This window comes from Chiloscyllium punctatum, chromosome 8 (assembly GCF_047496795.1).
Source record: "Chiloscyllium punctatum isolate Juve2018m chromosome 8, sChiPun1.3, whole genome shotgun sequence".
NCBI classification, from domain to species: Eukaryota; Metazoa; Chordata; class Chondrichthyes; order Orectolobiformes; family Hemiscylliidae; genus Chiloscyllium; species Chiloscyllium punctatum.
In genome coordinates, this window is record NC_092746.1 from 48,566,559 (window position 1) to 48,589,713 (window position 23,155).

At 40.6% G+C, this 23,155-nt stretch overlaps 1 protein-coding gene across 3 annotated transcripts in view; it reads right to left on the bottom strand.

Annotated features, from left to right (window-relative positions):
- The window catches only part of gabbr2 (gamma-aminobutyric acid (GABA) B receptor, 2), a 968,818-nt gene that overhangs the window by 144,695 nt on the left and 800,968 nt on the right, over window positions 1-23,155 (bottom strand). For all 3 annotated transcript variants that reach the window (XM_072575495.1, XM_072575496.1, XM_072575497.1), the window contains exons 9-10: window positions 16,213-16,293; window positions 5,853-6,003 (exon numbers count right to left, since the gene is read on the bottom strand). In XM_072575495.1, the coding sequence (XP_072431596.1) occupies window positions 5,853-6,003; window positions 16,213-16,293 (232 nt within the window). The remainder of the gene's footprint in view (window positions 1-5,852; window positions 6,004-16,212; window positions 16,294-23,155) is intronic.

Consider the following 23,155-nt stretch of genomic DNA (forward strand, 5'->3'; position numbering starts at 1 on the left):
TTAGATAAATCATTAAAATATACAAATTCCAATTAACCCAGGGTATACTGCAGCATTCTGAGTTTAATCGCCAGCACATAGATTTCTCAGACTGTAGAACTCGCCAAGAGTCAACCAAGCAAGTGCATAATGAGAGTGCTTTATTAGTTCCTTACTGAAGGCTAGGAAACCTTCAAAGAGTGAAGTTGGAAAGCTCCAGAACAGTCGAGGTGAGGGGCTGGTTTTCATAGCACTTCTTCTGAGAGTATGCTTTTACTACTTGACAGGCAATTTCCAGCTGCTGGGAAGTCACTTCATTTGGCTTGGATTCCACTCATTTTGATGGGCACCTTCCTGCTGATGGCTTCCACAGCTGCTTGGGAGCAGCTTCTGCTCCTTGGAACTCCCAATAATCAGAGTCGACGCTGTAGGGGAGGGGATGAATGCCCAATGGAGGCAAGACACAAAACACAAGGTCTACAGGCAGCAGATCAACTCTCTTGAGCTGTTTGATAAGCAGTGCATTGTTAACATCGGGAGCTTCCCAGAAGTTTCCTGAAGGGTGCTGTATGAGACAATGCTGGGGAAATCAAAATGTGGGATTTGGTACCTGAAAATGTTATACCACTCACCTTTCCTGCCCTTCTGAGATCTGTGAACCTCAAGAATCAGGCATCAGCCAGGAATATCCTCAACCACTTCCATCCAGTATTTTGAAAGGTAGCCTCTTATTTCTTGGAAGCATTACCTCTTCAAACCCTTACGTCCATCACAAGACCTCTTCAACAATGAGACATATGTTGGAGATAGAGCAAACCTTCCCAGGTCTCTTTTGTTTTTGTTTCTGTGGCTTTTGAAGCCTTAGGAATCCAAGCCTAAGGTCAGCCATGCAGACCTTGAATAAAGCTCCTTTAATCAGAATCCTTCTTTTGACACATTCCGTATGCCATCACCTCTACCCTTTCTGAAAGGTCGGGAACATGAAAGCAAGCTGCAATTGGGATATCTGAAGCCACGGCAAAGCCCATTTCAATGAAAAACAGATGCCCACTTGCCATAGCTTCTCCAGTCAATATAAGTCTATTAATTATGCTCATTCATAATTCTGCCCATAGAGTCTCCAGCGCCTTCTGTTCCTATCCAGTGGACAAGTGCAGACAATCCATCACTTATTCACAATCCATTCTTTTTATAACAGTTCATCATCTTGAAAACATCTATCACAGCATCCATAAAGTGACAGAGAAGCAAAAGGGATCCAGTAGCACCATTTTATAAAACACCAGAAAAAACTATGTAGGTTAATAAGGCCACTTCTACACAAATAGAGCTAAAGACCAAGGCAAGCTATTTGTTAGAAACGCACAGCAGATCACATTTCAGATGAATGAAAATTCATTGACTTGAAGCACTAACTTTGTCACTCTGCAGATACTGCCTGACCTGCTGAATATTTTGAGCAATTTCTGAAGTTTTACACTGTGCACCATTTCGGATGGGGCACACTTGGACTGCAGTGAATAATTTGAATTGCCATCTTAGATTTTATTTGGGAAAAAGTGAAGATGATTTATAAGGCTGATACAGGAACTGAGAGGCTATAACTACCAGCACTGTTTGAAAGGGCTTGGGCTTTTTCTTCTCCAGAAAATAATAGGTTGGCTGAGTAGGGAGGGGATGACTAATAGATAATTTTAAAATTATGATGTTTGTTAAGATTGACATAGAAAAGATTTTGCGAGCAGATGGAAGCTAGGTGACATAAATAGATAACAATAAATCCAGAAACTCATACATCAAGAATAGTTAGGTTGTGACATTCACTGCCAAAAGGTGCAGCTGAGGCAAATAACATAATCACATTTACAGGCAAGTTAGGTAAGTACATGACAGAGGAAGGAGTAGGACAATATGCTGATGGGGTGAGATGAAGCAAGATGAGAGAAGATTCTTGAGGAACATAAACATCGATTCAGATCAGACAAGCTAAAAATACAGTATCTGTACTGTACCTCCTGTGAAATTCAGTGAAGATATGATCCAAAATTGTTGAATGACTTGCTTTAGTGAGGCTTTAAGCTTTGTAATGCATAGTATTCTGTGTCAGTAATTCTGGATGTCTATGAGCATTGTTGGTCATTGAAGAAGTTTTTCCTCAGTGCAAAGGGCAGAAAATTATATGCAAGGTGTAGATGCAATATGTGCATCTCAAAAATCACAGAATCTCAACAGTGTAGAAGTAGGCCATTTGGGCCATTGAATCACACTGACCTTCTGAGGACCATCTTGCCCAGACACACCCCTTTTACACTTCCCCTGTAACCCTGCATTTCCCCTGGCTAATCCACCTCGCCTGCACATCTCTGAACACTATGAGGAATTTAGCATGGCCAATCCACCTAATCGGCATATCTTTGGACTGTGGGAGGAACTGGAGCATCCAAAGGACACCCATGCAGACACGAGGAGAATGTGCAAACCCCATGAAGCTGCCCAAGACTTGAATCGGAATAAGGTCCCTGGCTTTGTGAGGCGGCAGTGCTAACCACTGTAAATCACATCAAATGCTGATTTAGGGAAATCACCAAATTTAAAATGCTGCCCTTCATCTTCCAATCACGACAGTAGCTCACCTCAGCTTAATTCTATATCTTATCCCAGCCTCAAATGTTTGTCCTCAATCTTTATTCTTTCTCTCCAGTAATTTGTACTCTGCCTCTTCATTTACAAAGAACAAAGAACAAGAGCAAAGAAAATTACAGCACAGGAACAGACCCTTTGGCCGTCCAAGCCTGCACCGATCCAGATTCTCTATCTCAACCTGGTGCCTATTTTCTGAGGATCTGTATCCTTCTGCTCCCTGCCCATTCATGTATCTGTCTAGGTACGTCTTAAACAACGTTATCGTGCCTACCTTTACCACCTGCTGGCAACACATTTTAGGCACATACCATCCTCTGCATAAAGAACTTTCCACGCATATCTCCTTTAAAATTTTCCCCTCTACAACTTGAACTCTTCACCCTTAGTAATTGAGTCTGCCACTCTGGGACAAAGCTCCTTCCTATCCATCCTGTCTATACCTCTCCTGATTTTGTAGACCTCAATCAAGTCCCACTTCAACCTCCATCTTTCGAATGAAAATAATCCTAATCGACTCAGCCGCTCTTCATAACTAGCACCCTCTATACCAGGCAGCATCCTGGTGAACCTCCTCTGTACTCTCTCCAAAGCATCCACATCCTTTTGGTAATGTGGTGACCAGAACTATATGCAGTATTCCAAACATGGCTGAACCAAAGTTCTATTCAACAGTAACATGACCTGCCAACTCTTACACTCAATGCCTCATCCGATGAAAGAAAGCATATGCCTTCTTACCCACTCTATTTACCTGTGTTACCACCTTCATGGTATAATGGATCTGAATACCCAGAACTCTCTGTACATCAATTTTCCCAAGGGCATTTCCATTTACCATACAGTTTGCTCTTGAATTGGATCTTCCTAGATGCATCACCTCACATTTGTCTGGATTGAACTTCATCTACCATTTCTCTGCCGACTTTCCAATCTATCTATATTCTCCTGCATTCTCTGACAGTCCCCTTCATTATCTGCTATTCCATCAACCTTAGTGTCATCTGCAAACTTGCTAATGAGGTAACCTACACCTTCCTCCAAATCATTTATGTCTATTACAAACAGTGGTCCCGACATGAATCCCTGTGGAACACCATTGGTCACAGTTCTCCATTTGAGAAACTCCCTTCCACTACAACTCTCTGTCTCCTGCTGCCCAGACAGTTTTCTAGAACACCCTGGACCCCATGCAACTTCACTTTCTCCATCAGCCTACCATGGGAAACCTTATCAAATGCCTTACTGAAGTCCATATATGTCCATATATGTGAAATCAACAGTCCTTCCCTCATCAATCAACTTTGTCACTTCCTCAAAGAATTCTATTAAGTTGTTAAGACATGACTTTCCCTGCACAAAACCATGCTGCCTCTCACTGATAAGTCCATTTTCTTGCAAAAGCAAATTGATCTTATCCCTCAGTGTCTCCTCCAGCAGCTTCCCTATCACTGATGTCAGGCTCACCAGTCTATAATTACTTGGATTATCCTTGCTACTCTTCTTCAACAAGGGGACAATGTTAGTAATTCTCCAGTTCTCTGGGAGCCCACCTGTGTTCAAGGATGCTGCAAAGATATCTGTTAAGGCCCCAGTTATTTCCTCTCTCGCTTCCCTCAGTAACCTGGGATAGATCCCATCAGGATGTGGGTACTTGTCCACCTTAATGCCTTTCACAATACCTAACACTTCCTCCCTCCTTATGCTGACTTGACTTAGAGTAATCAAACATCTATCCCTCACCTCAACATCCATCATGTCCCTCTCCTCCATGAATACCAACACAAAGTACTCATTAAGAATCTCACCCATTTTCTTTGACACCACAAATAACCTCCCTCCTTTGTCCTTGAGTGGGTCAACCCTTTCTCTAGTTACCTTCTTGCTTCTTATATACAAATAAAATGCTTTGGGATTTTTTTTAACCCTGTTCGCTCAAGATATTTCATGACCCCTTTTAGCCCTCTTAATTCCTCATTATTAAATGATGCTAACAGATGCTTAAGCTACGTTAGTCCTACTCATTGGAACACCCTCCCTAAATTACTTTGTTCATCCCCTTTCTCTATCTTTGAAAACCTATTCATAACCAATATTTTTGACTAAATTCTTAATTGGGTCTCTTAGCCCCTACCTCAGTCACGTTCTTTAGTTCTGTTTATTATGCTTTTTTTGGCTTTGTCTCATTCTCTAAAACATTCGTAGACATGTTCTACATGAAAGGGGGCGTGCCATTCTACTCTTTGTTTCCCAAGTAAATCAACCATACTGTATGCAGACCATAGAATCAACCATAGAATCATCTTGCACAGACTAATCAAAGAATCTTTCACGCAGCTAACAACTACAACGGGCGAGTTCTTTCACTGAAGATTGGTGATGACATCCTTCCACACACTAAAATAAATTTGACCATATATGCCAGCCTTGATACAATTGGAAGCACTGTCACTTCTGAGTCACAAACTTCTTGGTTCAAGTCCCACTCCAGGACTTGAGCACAAAAATCAAGGCTATTGTTCCAGTGCTGTACTGAGCAAATACTGCATTGCCAGATGTGCTTTTTTTTTGAATAAAGCACTAAATGTTAATACCCTCTCAGGTGGATATAAAAGATCTCATGGCATTATTTCAATGAAAAGCAGGGGTATAGCCATGGTGTCCTGATCTATATATATATACCTCCGCACTCACCATGATAACATGTTATCTAGTCATTATAGCATGGTCGTTTATGGGGGCCTGCTGTTCACAAAGTAGTTGTTATACTTCCTGTAATAGAAGAGGGATTACACTGCAAAAATACTTGATGGACTGCAAAGCCCTTTTAAGGTTGTGGTGGTTATCATAAACCCAAAATGACGGCAAATCTTTCTTTTAAAATGTCTTTGTAGTAGTTTAGATATTTAGAATGTAAGATGGTTAGATTTCCTAGTGATAAGTTCCTTACTTATTTGATCAAGATCATTCATGAAAATCACTGAGTAGAAATACCTTCATGGATTTGATACCTCATACTCAAAATTATCAGCTGCCTGAGATCAAAGGCAGGACTATAACCTGTCATTTAGATGAGCAGTGTAATCAATTGGAGTTATGTTTGTGATGTTGTGCTATTATGTAAACACTTGAATTTGAGTAATGTTTTGTGATTGCCTGCCGACATCAATTTTTTACGTGTAACATCTATATCACCTTTTCTCCCCAAGGAAGAATTTAACTCAAATCCTTACTTCTGATTTCGATTTTTGATGTTGAAGAAGAGAAAAGCACTGGACATGAACATTCCTAAAACGGTCAAAGCAGAAAGAATACTGTAGAGTGGTAGGGAGATCTTGCGTAGCTGGGGCTGTATAATAGTTCTGTCTTTTGGAGGTTCAACACCTGAAAGCAGAAACAAAAGTTTCAATTTAAGGTGATGAGTAGTACAGTCCACTGAACTTCACACTGAAGCAGTTAGCACAATCCATTAAAATAAATTATCAAAATCAAAAACACGGCAGTATTCAGAGCAAAACACGTATTGCCTTGACAACCTTGAAAGGCACCTTTTTGCCATGCATCAACATTGAAAAGCATAAGTCATCACACTCTAGCTTACACTCATCTGAGCAAGGATTCATTATTTAATTATGCATTTAAAAAAACACATTCCATTTTGTTTCCAGAAAGCAGCAATGCCCTGGGGCAGGTGAAGTGCTTCTCATTCATCAGGCACCTCATTTGCTTGCATTTCACTGAGCGAACCTTTCGTGATAATACAAGGCCCACTCATTCAATATTTATTGTTGAGATGTTTAAAGCATTGTGCCATAGGGGTCATTGAGAACAGCACTGGGCATCAACAGTTGTAAAGGACTGATAGCTTTACTTGAGGCATTCCCAATGTTTACCATTTAAAGATCTTGAGAGATACAAGGATATTTTAGAAACTAAATGTTGGAACCAAACAAGAAGAGGGTCAAAAAGAAGGAATTGTTTTTTTTAACAAGGACCAGAGAATTAAATTACATACAATGGAACTGTTTGAATAGATAAAATGAACTCAGTAAATGTAATGTGGTTGGACTTTCAGAAGTCATTTAATAAAGTATACCACAAGAGGCTTGCTTCAAACCTGTAGTTATCTGATACAGGATGAAACATAGCAGCATGACCAGAGATTTAGCTGATGGCCAGAAATGAAAGGGCAATTTAGCATTGCTTAAATTAGATAAAGGTTAGAAGTAGTGAAAGCCAGGAGTCAGTGTGTGGACAGCTTTTATTCACTCCATAAATAAATGATTGAGACATTGGCGGAGGAAACAACATCCTGAAATTTGCCAATGACACAGAAGTAAGAAATATGGGAGTGAGGAAGACTGTAGAATCTGCAGGAATTATAGTGTGGTATATTTTTACTGGGCTAGCTTTTCACTTAATTCAGAAAAGGATAAAAAGATAGATAGCATCTTTCTCACTGAGGACAATGTTTCATCCTAGGGGTCAACTCAGTGAACTTTAGAAAATGGCCTTCAGTATATGTAAGGAACAAATATGTTCTAAGATGTTATTACTTGTGATTAAATTGAATTGATTGATTTCTGTTGTTAAGAATATTGTAAGGATGATTTCTAAGATTTATAAGAAGATTGAAACTGTAAATGAGCTTTGTGTTGAGATCATTTCATAGGAATTATAAGAAATGCCCACAAGTTAAATGCAGGATATAGTTTAGCAAAAGAGAACTGTGGATCTTTAAGTTCATGTGATTCAGTAGTTAAAGCTTAAATGTCTTTAAGTGCTAGCAATTAGGATTTATCAATGACCTCTGTTAAAGAATGTTGTTGAGCAAGGAATCCATAGGTGGACAATATCATCATAGATAGATAGAGACCGTCCACATCCTCAGCTGTGGTGGAGAGAATATATAGTCTTTTGAAAACAAATTAAAATGTTGGGTACAGATTAGCACAAAATGTAATACCACTCTCAATAGGCTAACGTTTATGTCGACAGTTGGTAACCCTTCAGGGTTTTGCATGATTGTATGGTAACATGGAGTTGAAGGGGGTACATCATCTCAATATGAGACAGTAATTCAGGAACTATTGGAAGCTGCTAGAGTATCTTGAGAGGCAGCATGATAAAGGTTAATGCATTATCAAGATAGAACAGATCGCATTCAGTTGGATACTGATGGGCAGTAGAGGCAGCTAAGAAGGTTGTTGCAATAATTCCTGGGCATCAGGTAGCAGCAGCTTGCAATTGTTTTGGAGGAAATTAACCAAGTACAGTTTCACAGGGATATAGAAGAGGTGGAAAAAGCAAAGGGAAAAATAAGGAATGGTAAGAGATGCTGAAGAGTGGAGGAAAAGAAGGTAGCACTACAATATAACTTCATAAAATCTATCACAAATGTGAATATCATGGGAAGGGGGCCATGCGGTGGAAGATGAACAGATAATGCTGGTAGCAAAGTATGGGAAAAGACACAGAAAAACATTGTCAAACTGATCGGGAAAGACCAGTCAATCTGCCAATGTCATATCAATCCTGGTCAAAAGGGTGGCGGGAGCAGTTATAATTAGTTTTCATAAGACCATTTCCACCAATTTGAGAAAAAAAAACTATTGTTTGGTCATTGTTGACCCAGTCACAGGATGGGTGGAAGCCTAGTCCAAATGAGATGGTGACAAATGTTGTTTGAATAATGTTAGAAGCAGTAATGTCAAGATGGAAAATACCACGACAGATGAATTAAGATCAAGGGACATTTTAACAGGGCGAGTGAGTAAGGTTCTGCAAGAAATTAAGAAGGCACTTGGAACTTGGCCTTTATTATCAGGGAGTTTAAAAACAGTGTTGGTGAGGCTGTACCTGGGATACTATGTACAGTTTTACTCCTGTATACATATAAAAAGATATAGGTAAAAACAATGACTGCAGATGCTGGAAACCAGATTCTGGATTAGTGGTGCTGGAAGAGCACAGCAGTTCAGGCAGCATCCGAGGAGCAGTAAAATCGACGTTTCAGGTAAAAGCCCTTCATCAGGAATAAAGTCGGAGAGCCTGAAGCGTGGAGAGATAAGCTAGAGGAGGGTGGGGGTGGGGAGAAAGTAGCATAGAGTACAGTAGGTGAGTGGGGGAGGGGATGAAGGTGATAGGTCAGGGAGGAGGGTGGAGTGGATAGGTCGAAAAGAAGATAGGCAGGTAGGACAAGTCATGGGGACAGTGCTGAGCTGGAAGTTTGGAACTAGAGTGAGGTGGGGGGAAGGGAAATGAGGAAACTGTTGAAGTCCACATTGATGCCCTGGGGTTGAAGTGTTCCGAGGTGGAAGATGAGGCGTTCTTCTCCAGGCATTTGGTGGTGAGGGAGCGGCGGTGAAGGAGGCCCAAGACCTCCATGTCCTCGGCAGAGTGGGAGGGGGAGTTGAAATGTTGGGCCACGGGGTGGTGTGGTTGCTTGGTGCGGGTGTCCCGGAGATGTTCCCTAAAGCACTCTGCTAGGAGGTGTCCAGTCTCCCCAATGTAGAGGAGACTGCATCGGGAGCAACGGAATTTACCTTCCCACATGGTTAAAGATGCTGTCCAATGTATCTCGTCCACATCCCACACCTCCGCCATCAGATCCTACCCCTCCAACCGTAACAAGTACAGAACGCCCCTGGAGCTCACCTTCCACCCTACCAACCTTCGCATAAACCAAATCATCCGCCGACATTTCCACCACCTCCAAATAGACCCCATCACCAGGGATATATTTCCCTCCCCACCCCTTTCCATCTTCCGCAAAGACCGTTCCCTCCGTGATTACTTGGTCAAGTCCACGCCCCCCCTACAACCCACCCTCCCGTCCTGGCACCTTCCCATGCCACCGCAGGAACTGCAAAACCTGCGCCCACACCTCCTCCCTCACCTCCATCCAAGGTCCTAAAGGAGCCTTCCACATACATCAAAGTTTTACCTGCACATACACTAATATCATTTATTGTATCCGTTGCTACTGATGCGGTCTCCTCTACATTGGGGAGACTGGACGCCTCCTAGCAGAGCGCTTTAGGGAACATCTCTGGGACACCCGCACCAATCAACCACGCTGCCCTGTGGCCCAACATTTAAACTCCCCCTCCCACTCTGCCGAGGACATGGAGGTCTTGGGCCTCCTTCACCGCCGCTCTCTCACCACCAGACGCCTGGAGGAAGAACGCCTCATCTTCCGCCTCGGAACACTTCAACCCCAGGGCATCAATGTGGACTTCAACAGTTTCCTCATTTCCCCTTCCCCCACGTCACCCCAGTTCCAAAATTCTAGCTCAGCACTGTCCCCTTGACTTGTCCGACCTGCCTATCTTCTTTTCCACCTATCCACTCTACCCTCCTCCCTGACCTATCACCTTCATCCCCTCCCCCACTCACCTATTGTACTCTATGCTACTTTCTCCCCACCCCCACCCTCCTCTAGCTTATCTCTCCACGCTTTAGGCTCTCTGCCTTTATTCCTGATGAAGGGCTTTTGCCCGAAACGTCGATTTTACTGCTCCTCGGATGCTGCCTGAACTGCTGTGCTCTTCCAGCACCACTAATCCAGAATATAAAAAGATATACTGATATTAGAGAACAGGTTTGCCCTTTATTAGAGACAGACTTGCCCTTTATTCCTTACAGTCTAGAGAAATAAGGAGTGAGATTTTTTAAAACATACAAGGTCTTGAAGAGACTTGAATGAGTCAATGTTTGTAGTTTTGAACATAGCTGCAAAAATACGGAATTGTTACAGTGTGGAGGAGGCCAGTTGGTAGCAGAACTTTAAACAGGAATTGTTACCAAGTGTCAATCTTTTATTTTTCTCCACATGCATGCACATTACTGCTTTCCAAATAACCATCCAAAGCCCTCTCTCTTGAATGCCTCAACTGAACCCAACTCCATGATATTCCAAGCAGTGCATTTCATGTTTTTGATTATTTGCTGAATGAAACTGAGTTATTCTCAAATCATCTTTGTATATTTTGGACATTAAATCTGTGCCTCTCTTTTTTCCCCCACTTTTCCAAGGAGAAATAGATTCACCCTATCTACTCTATCCAGCTAATTCATGAGTTTGAACGCCTCTATGAAATCTCCTCAGAGGCCTGAGAGGGGCTGAATGGCCTACACCTGCTCCTCTTTCTTATATTCTTCAGAAGTATATAAGATGGTGGAAACAAAACAAAATTATCACCTGCAGAGCTCAGACATGGTACAATGAATGGATAGGACGTTAAAGTAAGCATTAGCTAAAGCCATAAAAGAGATCATGTGGGAATTGGCGCATTTGTTGTCTTGTATCCTAACAGAATTGACAGCAAAACACCAGTAACTGGATTAACTGCATATGAGTTAATGACGGAAGGCTGATGAGATGACAAGGGAATGTTGTGACTGGCATTGAGAAAGTAGGACCTGCAAGTGAAAAGGTTACATGATTTGTCAGGAAGCTGTACAAGAAGCTACACAAGATGTGACAGGAGATTAAAGGTTAGCAAGTTCTGTCTGATACAGAGGCATAGGTGAAAGCAGACTAGTCTGAGGTATGTCTTGTGGGAGATTAGGTTTTCACCTTGGTGGCTGGAGTCATACCAAGTAATTTTGACCAATGATCCATGTGCTTGCATGGACATAAAAGGAAAGGGAAATTGGAAACGTTGACCATAGTTGAAGCATTTTACTTAATAATTTTTAATTTTGACTTGCAGATCAGCGATGGCAAAGATAGTTATTTATTTAATTTACAGAATGTTGTTGTCACACCAATACTTTTAGGGTTAGAGTTCTTAGCAGAGGGAATGAAGACTCTTGCCCAATATACATCTATACTATTGACTGGAGTACACTACATCACAAACAATGTGGTGTGCAACACTCAACATAGGACACTGAATGTAATGGAGAAGAAGTAACCACACATTTGATACATATGGATGATTGGTGGTTACTGTTTAGAGAGACTGTGCCATTTGTTAAATAACTGAATTTAACTAGACAAGTGCATGTTTCAGATTACTGACTTATGCTAATTAACAGTAGGATCTTATAGGATAATGTACACCGTGAACTGGTTCCTGTTTTTCTAAACATCTCCAATATTGGCCATTTGTGTGATGTTCCAGTCAAACTCGTGAAATGTATACAGCTTTGGTCAATGACAATATAGGCAGCTTAGTTTAAAGGTGGAGAGTGGAAAATGACTGTATCCTAGTCCCGGAAATAGGTCAACTGAAACACAACCTGATCAGTGATGCTGCTACAGTAATTGAAACAGGGACAGGACCTCAGTAATAAATTTGATTGGTTTGCTAACGTCAAAAGGGTTAGGCTTTAAGTTCTTAAGGAAATCAGGACAGACAGCTCAGCACAGATCAAGATCTTACATGGAGATTTCAGACCTTAGCCACAGTACAAGAGAGTCATGCTCGGCCCATTAATAAATTGATTTGGATGTAGAAAAATCTCTGTAATGATGTGATCAGAAATGATGTCTGCAATACTAATGGATCATGGATACTCAAGCAGATGAGGGAAAAGCTGAGACAAATCCAGAAGGGTGAGACACCACTGTATCTGCTGCTAGCTCAAGGATTTAGCAAGTGTAGTTAATTCTAATGCAGAGTGTTTTATACTTAATAATACATTGTTTGGCATTGTTCTGACAATTCAAATTCTACCAGTGTCACCAGCCATTTGACATTATTTAGGGTAGAGAATGTGGGGTAATTAAGAAGGATTATTATTAAAGGTTATGTAATATACCACCATATGCAATAAAGATGCAATAGATATGCAATACCATAAGTAGTCATTTAGATAGAGACAGTGTAGAAACCTGAAACAAAAACTGAAATTGCTGGCAATATTCAATAGGCTGGCAGCATCTGTGGAAAGAAATCAGAGTTAATGTTTCGAGTTTGTTAACTCTTCGCCAGGCACGTGCTGATAACATTAACTTTGTTTTCTACTATCAGCTGGCTGTTTGACCTGCTGAATTTCACCAGCAATTTCTGCTTTGGTTTCAGATCTCCAGGATCTGCAATTCCTTGTTTTAGCTTCATGTAGAAGCCTGTTCGGTGTATATGTTCATCTGATCTACTGAATAGAGATGATAATGAGCAACAATGGAGGGTCGACCTGTTGCATACAGGACAATGGGAAATATTACATTATCATGTGGCAGTAGGAGTTTGGATACAAGAGCAATTGATCATGCCCCATCCAAAACAATTCAGTGTACTTGCACCTAAGGTACCAGCGAGACTGTAAAAGGTATAACTGGTTGAAATATATAAAGATACAAACTGTGGAAAACGTGAAAGACATCTGATGTAATAACTAATCCAGTCCTTGTATATATTATCCCACCAGTAACCAAACACAAAACCCTAACCCAATATTTTTGCATCATTGGTGGCCATGGGCGAGGTAGAGTGGAGGGTAGTGAATGTTGTGCCCTTAATCAAGAAGGGCTGCAAAGAAAAGTCTGGGAACTATAGACCAGTAAGCCTAACATCTGTGGAAGGTAAGTTACTTCAGAAGATTCTGAGAGATATACATGCATTTGGAAAGACAGGGTTTGATTAGGAGTAATCAGCATGGCTTTGTGAGTGGGAGATCATACCTCACAAATTCTTTGATGAAGTGACCAGGATAGTTGACAAGAGCACGGCGGTAGACGTCGTCTATATGGATTTCAGTAAGGCCTTTGATAAAGTTCCACATGATAGGATGCTCTGGAAGGTTAGATTGCATGGAATCCAGAGAGACCTGGCAAATTGGATAAACAGTTGGCTTGATGGTAGGAAGCAGAGGGTAATAGTGGAAGAATGCTTGTTGGACTGGGAGGCCTGTGACTAGTTGAGTCCTTTGGGGTCAGTGTTGGGCCTATTACTGACTGTTATCTATATCAACGATTTGGATGAAAATGTACAAGACATGATTAGTAAGTTTGCAAATGACACCTAAAATAGGTGGGATCACAGACAGTGAGGAAGGTTATCAGAAATTGCAGCAGGACTTTGGTCAGCTGGGGAAGTGAGCCGAGAAATGGCAAATGGAGTTTAATATAGATAAGTGTGAGTTCTTGCATTTTGGAGAGGCAAATTGGGTAGGAGTTTAATGATGAATGGTAGGGCCTTAAGGAGTGTAATGGAACAGAGGAATCTTGGAGTTCAGGTGTATGGTTCCCAGAAAGTAGAGTCACAGGTTGACAGGGTAGTGAAGAAGGCTTTTGACACACTGGCCTTCATCAATCATTGAGTATAGAAATTGGGAAGTTATGCTGTAGTTGTACAGGACGTTGGTGAGGCTGCGCTTGGAGTATTGTGTTCAGTTGTGGTCACCTTGCTATAGGAAGGATGTTATTAAACTAGAAAGAATGCAGAAGAAGTTTACAAGGACGTTGCCATGACTCAATGGTCTGAGTTATAGAGAGAGCTTGGACAAGCTAGGATGTTTTTCTTTAGAGTGTAGTAGACTAGGGGGGACCTTATAGAGGTTTACAAGATCATGAGAGGCATGGATAAGGTGAATGAACTCAGTCTTTTTCCCAGCGTTGGGGAATTGAGGACTAGAGGGCACCAGTTTAAGGTTAGAGGGGAAAGAATAAAAGGGAACCTGAGGGGCAATGTTTTTTACACAAAGGGTGGTACGCATATGGACTGAGCTTCCAGTGGAAGTGGTTGAGATAGATACATTAACAACATTTAAAAGGCATTTGGGCAAATACACGTACAGGGAAGATTTGGAAGGATATGGGTCTAGATTAGAGTGGTACTGGAAAAGTACAGCAGGTCAGGCAGCATCCAAGGAGCAGGAAAATCGACATTTCAAGCAAAAGCCCTTCATCAGCCCTTTCCTGAAATGTCTATTTTCCTGCTCCTCGGATGCTGCCAGACCTGTTGTGCTTTTCCAGCACCACTCTGATCTCCAGCATCTGCAGTCTTCACTTTCGCCTTTGAAGGAGGTGGGCCAAGTGCAGGGAAATGGCGTTAGCGTGGATGGACATTTTGGCTGGCATGGACCAGTTTGGGCCAAAGGGTCTGTCTCTGTGCTGTAGGACTCTGTGACTCCATGACTTCAGCCCAATCTGGGGCAAGGCACAGGGAAAGTATAAGACATAGTATATACTTCAGCAACAGGCCTGAGCCTTAGCAAATCACATTGACCATCTCAAATCCACCACTTGGTAGAAGGAATTGTGCAAACAGGTAACAAATATACAGATAAGAATCATCTCCCAAACCTTTTTTTTATTGTATGATTATTAATTTTATCTCTAACATGCTCAATTTATCACATGAAGTGGACACAGAGAAGGTGGATATAGGGATTTAGAAATTGGCACAATGGGGCATTAGTTCGGCGAACTCAAGTGAAGGACCAAATTGTACAGATGGCTTGCTTTTACAATCCGAAGTTGAATACCTGTTCAATGTTGATGGGGCAGAGCATAAAGGAAAAAGACAACGTTGCTGTATTGGATATCTTGGGCTAGACCAAGGGTCAAATGCATGGGGATAACGAGGAGGAATGGAATGGGTTAAGTGAGTTACGGTTTTGCTATATAGTCAATAATAAGAAAAGGTAGCAAAGCATGTGGGAACCTACAGATGGACAGAGAAATGAAAAAAAAAACACACAAGGCATTCAGGCCGTCAAGGTTAATAGCTAGAAGCAGTGGTAACAAAGGCCTTGGATGAGGAGCAGATAATGCTTATAGAGACTGCGGGAAACAAAGATAATATCTGACACTTGGATATTGAAGTGTAGGAAGTGTAACATGCACGCTGTAGTCTGTCTAAAGCTTGAAGGTGATCCACAACTTAGTAGATTGATTTGACCTCCTGTGTGTTTCTCCAGATGCATGTATGAAATAAATGATAGTTATCTGTTCTCCTGGAGTCCTCTATCAATTTGTCCAGTACATATACAACACTGGGCTTTGATAAACGATAGAAAGAAAGATCGTATCTTTCTTTTTTAGAGCAATGCCTCATTCAAGAAACTGATTTAGTGACCCTTTGCTGTATGGCCTCCAGTGCAAGTTTATCTTTCCCTAAATATGGATATCAAAATTACGTACAGTATTTCAGATGTGGTCTCACCAAAGTTCTGTACAATTTTAGGAAGACTTCTTTATTTGTGCACCCAAATTCCTTTCCAATAAACATCAAAAATGCCATTTGAATCCCTATTTCTTGCATGAGCACAAAGCAGTCTGTGCTTGCATGTAACAAAGGTTTAGAATGATAAATGGCAAGGAACATTTGGACCACACAAGTGCTTGGCTAAAACTGTCCAACAAGAGAAAGTTTAACCACGTTCACTTGACATTCAAATTGCCGACAATTAAAATCCTGGAGGTTACCATTCATCAGAAATTGAATAAGACCAGGCACAATTAGAAATCTGATGAAATACTCACATTTGCCTGGATGGGTGCAGCTTTAAACATACACAAGAAACATCAATCACTGATGCTGGAGATTTAGCTCCGCTAAATATAGGCGAATTCTGAATTGCAGATCTCACCCCCAGGAGTTTCAAAGATATCATGTGTAAACATTGTACTTGTCCTACCTTGAAACCTAAGAGTGTTATTAATTAGTTCCAAGGAGTCAGCTATGGCATTATATTCTCCAACTTTAACTTCTACTTTGTCTGAAAAAAAAGAGGGAACATGACATTCACAAATCACTAAACAATTGATGTCCTGAATAATACTATCTGTACAACAATAATCTACACTTGATTGATCTGTTTCTCTCTACTTGTTCAATCATCTCTTCATCACACAAGTTAAAGTCTTTTCAAACTGAATGAGGTAACCAGATGTTCAAACCCCTGCAGGTTAAATTGTTACGTGGAATAGAAATGACCTGATCTCATTAAAATTCTGACTTATGTCTGTCAAAGAAAGTGTCAATTGTTTTTAGCTGGATTGTTTCTTACTCATTTTAGGCAAGGCAAAGTTAACATAGTTGCAAATTTCTCCCAAAAATGTAACATTGGGTCTGCATATTTTACAATTAATTCCTGATTGGATCAAACCAATCAACACAGTGAATTATTTAAGCTAAATCATTGTTATATTAGTGATATATTTGTAGTATTCATGATTAGGCGCTCCCAGTACAGGACCTTTGCTCAGAAAATATATCAGGAAATCAATCATGTGTCAATGTAATCAATTTGTCGTCAAGGGAGGTTTCAATCTGGGCTTCAACTTCATTTTCTTTTCACGTTACGCTCAGAAGATAGTGTCCAAAATGATAAGAGAGTATTGTTAAGTGCTCTTGATCAATAGACATCTGTTTCCTGGACAGAGACAATAAAAAGATTCTCTGGAATATGTCATTGCATTTATTGTGTATTACTGATAAGGAAAGATTAAACGTTTACCGTTCTGTTAGAGATTTGAGGCCTTATGTCTCTGGATCTGAATAAATAGTAAAAACACACAGGGTACCATGCTGACTCTCATTTCATTAATATATTATTTTCTGTTAAAATTATTTATAATACACAAACACAGTTTGCACCAACTTACAATTTTGCTTTGCATATTGTGGATTGAATCATTTTACTTGTTCATCTGGGGAGTAATTCAGAATGTCTACCTGCTAAATGGCTTTATATAATCATTGTAATTTGATAGCTTATTTAAGTAGTGTTAACTACTACCATGTTCATTTCCAAGTCATATGGCTAAGCTCCAATACTGAGCCAAGGTACCAGTCTGCATTTTCTCTGGAGCTGGAATCTTGAGTACTAAATGGGGCAAATTTTGTGTATATCAAGTATCTCATGCCACAGCTCCACATCAGGAGTTTAAAACACTTTTTATTCTATTAATACGTAAACCATTAACTAATTTTCTGTACCAAACATTTTATTAATCTCATTTAGACTTTTATGAAGACAAGTTTTGTGGTGGGGTTCTCAGAGGTCAGTTTTGGGACTCTTGCTTTTCCTGATGTACATTAGTTATCTGGATCTTAGTGTGCAAGGGATAAATACAAAGTTTGCAAGTGACACATAACTTGGAAGAACTGTAAACTGTGAGGAGGGCAGCACGGAACACCAAAAGAACTTTGAAAGTTGGTGGAGTGGGTAGATAGGTAACAAATAAGGTTCAAAGAAGAGAAGTCTGAGGTGGTTTAGTCAGAAGAACATTGAAAGACAATAAAAAAAAGGGAGGAGTACAATGTTAGAGGGGATGCAAGAACAGATGGGTCCGGGTGTATACGTGACTAGATCATTGAAGGTGGCAGGACAGGTAGGGACAATAGTTAGCATAGTGTTCTCAGTTTTATTAATAGGGGGATAGCGTTCAAGAGTAAGAAGGTAAATATGAACCTGTATAAGGTACTTGTTAGATCTCAGCTGGCGCATTGTGTACTGTTGTGGATGCTACATTTTAGGATAGATGTGAACGTATTGGAAAGTCTGCAGAAGAGATTTACTAGAATGCTTCCATGAATGAGAACCCTCAGGTATGAGGATAGATTGAAGAGGTTGCAGCTGCTCACCTTGAGGAGAAGACTACTGACCAGGAGATTTTATAAAGGTTTACAAAATTGTGAATTGGCTGGACAGAGTGGATAAATATAACATGCTCCCCCTTGTAAAAGATAAAAAGAATGAAAAGGCAGAGAGAGGCTGGGGATTGGATTAATTGGAGAGGGTAATGGCAACCAGAAGGATGTATTTGATAGAAGGAAGTGGGGCATAAGGGGGGCCTTGGGGTGAGATGTGCTGGTACAATGACTGGTCATGGCTGGGAGGTTTGGGGGTCTTTTTTATTTATTTACTCATAGAACGTGGGCATTGCAGGCTCGCTAACATTTATTGCCCAAAACCAAATGCCCTTGAGAAGGTAATGGAGAGCTTCCTTCTTGAACCGATGCAGTCCTTGTGCTGAAGATAGACCAGAATGTCCTGAGTGAAAGAACTTCAGGATTTTGACCCAGCAACTGTAAGGGAACAGCAAATGGCTTGGAAAGGAACTGACAGGTGATGGCTACCGTATCTGCTGCGCTTGTCCTTCTAGATGGAAGTAGTCATGGGTTCGGAAGGTGCTACCTAAAGATCTTTGGTGAATTTCCACTGTGCATCTTGTAAATAGTACACACTGCTGCTACTGACTGTCGGTGGTGGAGGGAGTGGATGCTTGTGGATGCAGTGCCAATCAAACCAGCCTGCTCTGTCCTGGATGGTGTCAAGCTTCTTGAGTGTTGTTGAAATGCACCCATCACACTTCTGACTTGTGCATTGCAGATGGTTGACAGGCTCTAGGGAGTCAGGAGGTGAGTTATTTGCTGCAGTATTCCTAGCCTCCCACCTGCTGTTGCAGCCATTGTGTTTATGTATTTGGGTTTCTGGTCAATGATAGCATATTTAGTAGTGGAGAAGTGATGGAGGAAGCCTAATAGAGATGGAGGGTTGGAGTGCATGATCATTTGGGGATTCCTCAGGCAGGTAACTGAAACCAGGAGGTGGGTGTGAGATCAACTTTCTGAATCCAACAGGTTCTTGCATTGAGGTGGTGTTTCGAAAATATAGTCAATGATATAAACCTCATATGGAGAACACAAATGTGAGTCATAGCCTCATGAACATATTTAAGGTTAGAACCCACTTCCTTTTGTCCTGTTGGCTTCAGTTAAAGCCAGAAAATGCTAAGCTTGAAACAGGTTTGGGGCAGGGTGCAGATTTTTGAAATCACAATTCTCTACCTGACTCACCTGTTTCCTTTCATTAAATTAAAAGTTCTGCCCATTGCTCTCTCTGCTATACATAAAATTCCTCAATGCAGCAGAAATGTTGGTGTAAATTCTCATTGAGATCAATTTCCTAACAGCAGCTCTGTGTGAGAGTATGCTAGAGGTGGATTCAATCATTATTTTCAAAAGAAAATTTGACAATTATCCGATTAAAAATAATTTTCAGGCAAAATTCAAGAGCATTTTGGCAGATGTTAAAATCTGAACTGAGCGTCACACAACCATTTCCAACTCTGGTAGTAATCTCCAATATTGGGCTGCCTGCTCTATGCATTTACCAGCAGATCACATTTTTCCATTATACATTTACAAATGAAATACAGTGTAAATACTACAAAAAGTTTTCTAATATCATTCAAAATACAGGTTGAGTGAAGTATAGGTATCTCAAAAACTAATGTTTGACCCCATGGTGATTTCCTCTCCCTTGGCTTCCACACCTGGTGTCTCCTTCTCCACTGTCAAGAACCTGTGAGCAGTTATACAGCTGAGTGGTTCATGGTTCAGGCAACTCATACTCTGGACGACCAAATCTCCAAATCAGCCGCCACATTAGGCTGACTTTGTTTTTGCAATAGCACAGTACTGTTCAGCCTAATGCTATTAAATGTCTAGCCTCTCTGAAAATGATTGGGAGAAGAGTTGGGAGGGTGACGTAACAAAATGTCATCAAAATAAACCAAGGATCTGGCTTGCATCTTCTCCTAGTTTCGATGACACTGTCCTTGTTGATTGCTTTGTCAGCAGCTATATAACAACAGTTGTTATTAAACCAGATTTTAATTGTGCTTTTTTTTTTGATCAAGTATCTTGCCCAAGCAGCAAATGTAATTTGCTGCCTCATTGGCAACATTGAGTAAGATTCTGTAAGCCCCACTTTAGAAATAGAATTGACTCAACATTGGTACAGACTTGGCTTCACACATTTAATGCACTGTCTGAGCTGAGATGACACCTATTATTAGATAAGCTGATACCACCATGAGAAGGTAACTCTGGGATTTACATATTAAATAACTAAAACCACCATATCCCATTCTAAAAGATGAAAAACTTAATCTCAATTTGTTTAAGAGCTATAACCTAGTGTTGTGTGATTTTTAATTAAAGTTGTTTAATATATCATTACAATTCTATGACAGTAACAATGTTTCTATAAATTCTATGTTGTATTGCCATCTTCCACAACCACCTGATGAAGAGGCAGTGCCTTGAAAGCTAGTGCTTCCAAATAAACCTGGTTTTGTGTGATTTTTAACTTTGTCCACCCCAGTCCAACACCAGCACCTCCAAATCTTATCAATATTAAGTAGACAGGTAAAAGATTATTAAATTGAGTCCTGTTGTGTCTTTGGGCATTTTAATATATAAAAGATTCTGTAAGAGGTTGAAGATACGTTGAAAGCTGTCACTCATTTTAGGGCTGACTGTATGAGACAGTGAATGGTCAAACAGTCTTAGGCTGTCAATGATCTGTGCTGGAAAACCATCCCCATAGATCTCCCCAACTTTCTGTTCTCCCAGACATTTTGTGCTCTCTTCCTGTACAAGGAAAGAAAGCAGGAAATATGACTGTTTGCACTATTTTGTGTTGCGCTGATGGCAGGACATTTGTGGAGGACGTTTCTGCTATTCTGAATTCCTGAATCCTTGTGGTACACTCTCTTCAGGTTGAAGAAGTCACACATCACACATCCTTTGTCCATTCCCATTCACATCTATATAGTTTGAGAGGCTAACCTCTTGTACCTTGGAAGTTTATCTTATTGCAGTCTCTCAGATCCAGTATCATAGTCTTCCCAGTTCTCCTTGCTACTCTCATTTCCATGATTGCTACAGCTTTAGGAACCCTTATTGAGCTTAGTCTTTCTTACCCAAGCTGGGTTCACAAATCTTTCCTTTGACAGTGTTTTATCATCCCACTTACACCCTTGGACTAGGCAGGAAATCTCGAAGGAAGATGCTCATTCCACAGTTCATTAAAGAGCTGAGGGGGCTCCTAACTCTGACAATCACATTGTTTTGGCTGAGACTATCTGTTGAAAATTTCACACTTGGTGCAATGTGTTGAAACTTCTTGGATATTTCACTTAATACTGCAGACAATTCTTCAAGCTCTGAAAAATGAGTCTTTAGAAATCCATGCCCTTGCTCTTATCAATGATGTCATTCACTGTCAGTAGTTCCTCCATATATCTTCCATTCATTCCATCAGATTCATATTTAGTAAAGGACTGAGATCGCTGACCTGAAACTGACTACCTCATTTAACCAAGATGTTCGGATCAGGCCAAATGTTTAGCTCTGTCAGAATGGCTGGATGTTCGGCAGGTCCTTTTCATTGGACTGAGAGATAGCTTCTTCTGCAATGTTTCTGGATCCACAAAGAGGAATGCTATTACCGTAGTGTATTCATAATAATTTATTGCTAACTTGGTTTCACCAATGATATACTAAGTGCCTTCTCTAAATAAGCTTTTGAACTGTCGAATAGATAGTGAAGAATGGTTGAGTAATATATAAATTCTGAGCTGGGATTGTCTTCCTGTTATTTAGGAAAGTAATATAGAATGAAATACATTAATTAGGAAAGCATATAGAATATTGGCATTTTATTGCAAGGGAAATTAAATACAAAACAATTGATGTTATGCTTCAGTTATATAGATCATCAGTGAGACCATGGCTCACAATATTGGCCTATTTAATTAAGGAAGGCTGAAAATAAACTGAAGCAGTTCAGAGAATATATACTTGACCAAATGTTTATTTATCCAGTTCTTTCCCTGTATTTGCACACAAACACACAAATTAAGAGCTGGGGTTCAGACACTCAGTCGTCTGAGCTAGCTCCACCATTCAATAGGACAAAGGTTGCTTTGATTGTTCCACATTTATTCCTCCTCCTGATAACCTACCAACCCCTTGTTTATCAAGAATCTATCTACCTCGTCCTCAAAAATATTCAGAAACACTTCTTGTCTACCCAAATTTTGAGGAAGAAAATTCTGAAGACTCACTGGCCTCTGTGTGAACAAAACCTTATTATCTGTTTTAAATAGACAATCCCTTATCCCTAATTCTAGATTCTCCCAAAGAAGTTAACATTCTTTTTTACATCCACCCTGTCAAGATCCCTTTGGTCCTTATATGTTTGAATTAAGTCACCTATTACTCTGCTAAACTCCAGTCCACCTCGTTCAACCTGCCCTCATAAGAAAACATACCCATTTCAGGTGTTGGTTGAGTTTACCTTCCCTGAACTGCATCCAATACATTTCCAGTCTGGAGCTGAGGGAAGATTTCTGCTCTGCTTGCCTACCCTGACTCCATTCTCATCTGCATCCTGCACTGAAAATGGGGAGTGTAAGTGGCCATTGTAAAGGTTGGCAGTACGGAGCTAGGGATTCTCCCACCTGTGTGCACTTGACCCAGAAATGAAATTTGGGGTTTAGGACCTATAGTTTTATTGACCCCCACATGCTGAAAGAGAAGGTGTTTTCTAAGTTTTCCTCACTGCAAAGCAATCTCTATTGCATTATCACCACAGGAAGGGTTTCTATTTCTCCTATTACAAGGAATGGCACTCACTTTAAATTTCTGTATCTGGAAATTTGAGCAGGTAAGGTCCCATCCAATAAGCACTACCTAATCCTGACAGAGGGAGAGGGACTGAAGTTGACGTGTGAAACATTTCATAACAAAATCACTTACAAATAGAGGGACAAAGAGCAGGA